Here is a 7,318-nt window from a genome sequence, read left to right on the forward strand (position 1 = left end):
GGGTGCAAAAACTGCCAATGCCATTATCCATTCCAAAAAGATCTGGTGGGGGAGGGATCTTATCCCTCAAATGTATCTTGGAAATTTCTATGCTTTCCAGAAATCAAAGACTCAGGTATCGCCCTAGCCGGTGTAGCTGTTAGTTGGAGTGTTGTCCTGTGCACTGAAGAGTTGCCAGTTTGATTCCTGGGTTTTGGGCTCGATTCCCAGTGGGATGGGTGCAGGAGGCAGCCGACTGATGTTTCGCTTTTACATTGATGTTTCTCTCCCTCTCTAAAAGTTAATAATTTTTTTTTTTTTTAAAGACTCAGGTATCCTTTTCTGAGATGTTTACTTAAGGGTCATAATTTAAAAATTACAGAGCTTGTAATATATAAACATTTTTTGTATAACTAGAAACCCAATGCCACATTCCAGAAAGTGTGACCATATTCACCGGCTACAATGAAAACTTTTCTCCTCATAGGCCTCCTGCTATTCTTGGTAAGAAAAACAGCCAATTCAGAGAATTAAGGCTAAGTTGGTTTGACATAATTGTCTTTATTTTCAACTAAAATTAAATGTGGCATCGCAGAGTATCAAATCTAACCAAAAACGCCTGTGTTTAACAAAGATTTTTGTCTGAATCATTTCTGGCGAGCACACTCAACACTTCCAATAGGCAGTTGCTTAACCTTCCAATTATTGCATAAAATGGAGTTTTGAAGCCAACTTTCTAGATCAAAATCAAAAGCCATTCTCTAGCATAAAGCTTCATTCCATCGAATTGGGCGAACAAGATAATTAAGAAAACAATGAAGAAAACGGAGAACCGTGTTCATTACAAACAGTCTTTCACTGTAGCGTTTCACCTGAAGTTTAGAGTAGTAAGGTGTTCATCTGAGAGTGCACCGAAGACACCAATCTAGGGTAACTTAGCAATGACAAGAAGACATCACGTAGACTTCCCGGCTTACAATACTCTGAACCCCGTAAGGCGGGAGCGGTTAATAAACATTAGACGGTTTCACGCGGGGAGCTGTTTCCCCCGAGCCTCCGCTGGCCCGAGGTCTCTTTCAAAGACAAAGGGCAGCTCTCGGGAGGGTCTCGGGGAGAGTGGGTCTCTCCAAGACCGGGAAAGGGCCGCTCCCCGGGGAACGCGGGGCGCGCTTTCCCGCCGACCCGACGGCGCGCTGCCCCCGGCGGGGCGGGGCGGGGGCGGGGGCCGGGGCGCGGGGCCCCGCAGCCCCCGCGGGGCGCACTCACCCAGGCCGCGCCAGCCCAGCGCGCCGTCGCAGCTGTCCAGGATGGCACACAGCTCGCCCAGCAGCACGGGCGGCATGTCGAACAGCGGCGTGTGCGCCGAGAGCGCGCCGCGCGCCCCCGCCCCGGCCATGGCTCCGCTCGGCTCCGCTCGGCTCGGCTGCGGGAGACCCGGGGCCCGGCGGAGGAGGGATGCGGGGCCCAGGCCTCTGCACGCCCGCGAGGGGCCGTTACACAACCGCGGAAATCCTGCTTCCACGACCGCGGCCAAAACGGCAGAACGCGCCGTGCCCGGGTCCTGGAAGGGGCGGGCCCCTCGTGACGCAAAGGGCCGCTCCCCGCGGAGGTCCCCGGGGACGCCCGGCGGGGCCGTGGGGGCTCCCTGCCGCGGCTGATTCCTGACCGTTGGCTTTACGTTTTGAAGAGGTTTTTTTTCCCCCCATTCTTCTGGGTTTGCGACGTGACTGAAGAGACAAAGCAAAGAGTGAAAGCGGGAAGCCGGAGCTGCAGAACGAATGGAGAGTCGTCCTGCCCTGACACGACGGTCTCCCGGCGCGATGGATGAGGCCTCTCCGTCCTTATTCCAGAAGTTTCTTTTTATCCCGTCAAAACCGACACATTGAGGAACACTAGGAAAACCCAGAAAAACTGAAAGAAGAAAAGATTCACTCATAGCCCCACTCAGCGCAAGACAACCACTCTCAACGTTTTGGCACATTTTCCTCCCAAATTTTACTGAATTTAAACAGATAAACGTGCGTATATGAACTGGTTATGGGAAAAGATGCACATAAACGCCAACCACAGAAAAACAAAAGAGAGCGCGAAGTGAAAGAAAATGGTAGGTATTTTCTTCCCGAGGCTGCCCTTTCTCCACGCTGTTTGGTTTACTGTGTCCTCCCCGCTCCGGGCTTTCCTGATGAAACCCTGAGCGCGTGGCCCTGTCTCAGACGGCCTAACAGCGGTCTCCCTTTGGCTTTCAACTTGGAGTTTCAGTAAAACTGCCTCCTGTTTTGCAATCTCCTACCATTATGCTGTAACACCCCCCAGCAGGCAGGACACAAACGCTACTGACAAAAAGAGGAGGTGCTTCGAAAGCGATGAGAAACACCCCGAACTTCATGACTGGGCGAGCGGACCAAGACCCTGAACTGAAGCAGCATCCTTGAAACCTTTCGGGTTTGCAGTCTTTGGGAATGGCGCCTCCTAGAGGTCAACAGTGGCGATGCACTCACTCAGTGCTACAGCAGTGCCTGAATTTCCCAGTTCTCAGCTGAAGTTTTATTATTCCACAGCACGGTTTTGAAAATCGGTAACGGCAATACTGTCTGCGCAAGAGTTTCTATCTCCCTTTGTTGAAATGGCTAAGGTTTCACCGTCCAGCTGTCCATGCTTAAGAGGCCCTGTGCTTCTCAAAGGGGCTGCCTGAATAAGGCAGCGAGGGAAGACGCTGCTCGGTAGTTGGTTGCTCTCCAATGGACAGCGCAGGGGGGCCACACTCACACAGACAGAGGGGCCAGGACGTCACTGTGGCTGGGTGAAGCGGCCAGCAGGGCCAGCTCTGAGCGATTCTCTGATTTGCAAAGGAGCAAGAATTTTACGTGAAAGCCAGATAATGTGAGCTCTGCATAGATTCTGAGAAATCACTTGTACTTTCAACGTGGGCAGTGTCAGGCCATGCTCCCCCCCTGTTCCCTAGAACTGCCTCTGAGTTTTGAATTCTGTATCATCAGATCAGATCGCTCACTATGCTCTTCACTCTTTCTGTCATCCTGTTTCCCCTCCACCTCAATTCCACCTCCTCGTTTTTAGGCTATAGAGCTTCTCACTGTAATTCTCTTCAATACTCATCCTTATTCTTGGCGACTTAAAATATATGGAGAATAGATTATGATCTTTCCAATACCCTGGACTCTTCGGTTCCTTGACTCCTCTCCTCCACCCTATTTCAGTCACTCACTCACATGAACATCCCCTGGAACGTGTCATTATCAATAACTGCACCCCACCCATACTTTGTATTTTATGAGTCCACCCTCCGACCATTCTGCCTGTCCTTGCAGTGCATTTCCTCTAGTACTCTGATCTTAACAATCCTTCCTTCTCAGGAGAAGACCAATCCAAACTCTTGCCACCTCATCTCTGGTCCCATCCTCTTGAGATCCTCACCTCTCTCCTTATCTATAAAGTCCACACTCAATTACTATAATCCCTCCTTTGCATACACTCTTCATTTTTGTGCTTCTCTCACTTTGTTGAACTCTCTTGGCAAATCTAGCATCCTGATTAAATCTAATTCTCCAATTTTTGGCTCTGCACCCATGCACTTAAGTGTAGCTGGGGGTAAAAAACTCAAACCCTGTTCATTGGATTCAGTTGAAAATAAAAGCCATGACTCTCAAGTGGGTCTTTTATGCTGTCTGGTATTCTATGTGTCTTTAGTCCACTTACTCCTTTGGTCTCCTTGACACCTATTTTATGCCTTCTCTCCTCAATTCCCATCATCTTCTCCCCAATCTTCAGGCTCTGCTGATGACCTTGAGAATATTTCTTGAGAATACTGATGCATCAGGAAAAAAATTCCAAAGAATCTCACTACCGTGTTGACCTACCAACCAGCATTTGTACCAACATACACTCTCCCCGCCTTTTGCATAGCTGAATTATCTCGGCTCCTATCTAAATCTAATCCCTTCCCTTGTGCACTAGGTTCTATCTCCTGTCCCCTACTCAAAGACATCAAGGGCAGCTGTTTCACTCTCTACCGTGTCATCAGGTTTCACCCTTCACTGGTCAATTCCACCTTAAAACAAAATGAAACAAAAACTTCTTTGATGCCACCTTCCTTTTCTGTCAACCACCCCATTTCTTTGTTCCCTTGTGTAGTAAAGGGTTGAATAGTCTTAATGTCTCCAATTTTTCTCCTATCTTCTCTTAAACCCACTCTAATTAGAACCCTCCCACCTAACTCCACTGAAATTGCTCTCTCCAGAGTCACCTATGTCCACACCATTGCTAAATATAATAGTTTACAGGTCCCCATCTTACATTGTTTTTGTTTTTGTTATTTCCCTGGGGGTTTATGAAGGTTGGGGTGTGGTGAGGGAGTCATAGCCATCTTTGTGTCAAGCATCATGCAAGGTACTATATCATCTTCTCAAAGTTTCGTCTTTCACATTTAGACCCAGAATCCATCTGGAATTTATTTTTTGTAATTGGTAAGAGGTAAGGGATCAAACTTTGCTAATGCTGTTTTTAGTCAATAAAAAGATGATTCTCATCATTTATGTTTCTATCTCCCTCTGCCTTTCTCTCTCTGAAATAAAAACATATTTTTTTAAAAAGCACCACAAGATATCATCTCATACCTATCAGAATGGCTATCATCAATAAATCAACAAACAAGTGGTGTTAAAGATGTGGAGAAAAGGGAACCCTCATACACACTTGGTAGGAATGCAGATTTGTATAGCCACTATGGAAAATGGTATGGAGGGTCCTCAAAAAATTAAAAATGTAACTGCCTTATGACACAGCAATTCAACTCTGGGTATATTATCTGAAGAAACCCAAAACACTAATTTAAAACAATATATGTACCCCTATGTTCACTGCAGCATCATTTACAATGGACAAGATATAGGAGCAACCCAGATGCCCATCAATATACAAGTGGATAAAATGGTGGTACATATATATATAATGGAATATTACTTGGCCATAAAAAAGAATGAAATCTTACCATTTACAACAGCATGGATGGACCCAGAGGGTATTATGCTAAGTGAGTCAGAAAAAGACAAATGCCATATTATTTCTCTTATATGTGGAACCTAAAAAACAATATAAACAAACAAAACAGAAACATTCATAGATATAGAAAACAGACAGATGGTTTCAGAGGGGAGGGGGGTGAAGGACTGGGTGAAAAAGGTGAAGGGATTAAGAAGTACAGATTGGCAGTGACAAAATAGTCCAGTGGATATAAAGTACAGCGTAGGGAATATAGTCAATAATATTGTGTTAACTATGTATGGTGCCTAGAGAGTACTGGAACTATCAAGGGAAATACTTTGTAAAGTATATGATTGTTTAACCACTCTATGTTGTACACCTAAACTAAGATAAAATAATACTGAATGTGAACTGTAAATGAAAAGTAAAATTTAAAAAGGAACCAAATAAAATTTTAGATCTGAAGATTTTTTGATAATTTTTTTTTAACCCTCACCTGAGTATATGTGGGTTTTTTGTTTGTTTTTTAATCCTCACCTGAGGGTATTTTTTCCATTGCTTTTCAGAGAGAGTGGAAGGGAGAGAGAGAAACATCAATGTGAGAGAAACACATCGACTGGTTGCCTCCTGAAGGAGCAGGGGATTGAGCCCAAAACCAAGGTACATGCCCTTGGCTGGAATCGAACCTGGGACCCTTCAGTCCTTGGGCCGATGCTCTAACCACTGAGCCAAACTGGCTAGGCAATGTGTGTGTTTTTTAAATAGATTTTTACAGAAATGGGGGGGGGGGGGTGAGAAACACGGATGGGCTCTCTCTGCACACACCCTGACCAAGGATTGAACCCACAACATAGGTATGTGCCCTAACTGGGATTTAAACCCTCAACTCTTTGGTGTACAGGTCGACATTCCAACCAACTGAGTCACCTGGCCAGGACAGATCTGAAAAAATTTTTACAATGCAGACTGGTGCAGCCACTGCGGAAAACAGTATGGAAGTTCCTTAAAAAATTAAAAATGGAACTGCCATTTGACCAGTGGTCCCACTTCTAGGAATATATCCTAAGAATCCTGAAATATTAATCAGAAAGAATAATGTTGCTATGTTCAAAGAATAATGTTGCTATGTTCATAGCAACATTATTTACAATAGCTAAGATCTGGAAACAGCCCAAGTACCCATCCGTAGATGAGTGGATAAAAAAAGTTGTGGTACATTTACACTGTGGAATACTATGCAGCTGTAAAAAAGAATAATCTCTTATCCTTTGGGACAGCATGGAGGGAACTGGAGAGTATTATGCTAAGTGAAATAAGCCAGTTAGAGAAATACAAATATCACATGATCTCACTTACACGTGGAATCTAAGGAACAAAATAAATTGACGAACAAGAGAGGACCACAGACATGGAAGCATGAAACAGACTTGACAGATGTCAGAGGGAAGGCCAGAAGGAGGGCAGGAAAAGATTGAATGAAGAACTTATAAGCATATATGCACAGCCCATGGACACAAATAGACAGGTGAAGACCCAAGGTGGGTGGGAGATGGGTGGAGGGGGTAAAGGGGAGAAAATGGGGGATATCTGTAATACTCTCAACAATAAAATAAATTTTTTAAAAAAGCATCCTCAGGCCCTGACCCATGTGGCTCAGTGGTTAGTGTTGCCCATGCACTGAAGGGTCACAGGTTCGATTCTCTTAAGGGCACATACCCAGGTTGAGGGTTCGATCCCTGGTCAGGGTGTGTATGGGGGCAACCCATTGATGTTTCTCTCTCTAGAATCAATGAAAAAACATATCCTCAGATGAGGATTAAAAAAAAAAATGCATCCCCAGTGTGATTACTGAAGAAGTACATGAAGTATTTGTTGAATGAATGAGAATGGACTGGACTTTACTTGTAATACTTTCAGCAACTCTCCAAGCTAGAGGGTTTTATTTTATTTTTTAATTTTACTTTATATTTATTTTATTACTTTATTTCATTTTATATAGATTTTTTTTTTTTTAGAGAGAGGGAGGAAGGGAGAGAGAGGAAACACCCTCTACTTGTTCCACTTACTTTTGCATTCATTGGTTGATTCTTGTATGTGCCCTGACCAGCGGTGCAATCCAAAACCTTGGCGTATGGGGAGGCCGCTCTAACCAACTGCACCGCCTAGCCAGGGCCCCTCAACAAGTTTTTTAAAATGCCCCTGGGCTCGCCCTGCCGCCGCTGGTGTGGCTCAGGGGTTGAGCTCCCGCCCACGAACCAGGAGATCCCGGTTAGACTCCCGGTCAGGGCACAAGGCGGGTTGCGCCGGGCCTCCTGCAGGGGGCGGGCGGGGGGCAGCCCAT

The 7,318-nt window shown here is 45.5% G+C and overlaps 1 protein-coding gene across 9 annotated transcripts in view; it reads right to left on the minus strand.

Annotated features, from left to right (window-relative positions):
- Nucleotides 1–7,318, minus strand: part of IRAK3 (interleukin 1 receptor associated kinase 3) — an 81,974-nt gene that overhangs the window by 46,671 nt on the left and 27,985 nt on the right. For 2 of the 9 annotated variants that reach the window (XM_081128647.1, XM_081128648.1), the window contains exon 2: nt 4,985–5,022. The exons of 1 other annotated variant lie outside the window; for it this stretch is intronic. Coding sequence is in view for 6 of the 8 variants with exons in the window: in XM_081128641.1 (XP_080984767.1) it covers nt 1,246–1,960 (715 nt within the window). In the remaining 2 variants the exon portion in view is untranslated. Of the gene's footprint in view, nt 1–1,245; nt 4,952–4,984; nt 5,399–7,043; nt 7,283–7,318 lie in introns of those variants that run through there. 6 more of the 9 variants (XM_081128642.1, XM_081128640.1, XM_081128644.1 and 3 more) reach the window with 5 other exon arrangements.

Source organism: Miniopterus schreibersii, assembly GCF_964146895.1.
Source record: "Miniopterus schreibersii genome assembly, chromosome: 2".
NCBI classification, from domain to species: Eukaryota; Metazoa; Chordata; class Mammalia; order Chiroptera; family Miniopteridae; genus Miniopterus; species Miniopterus schreibersii.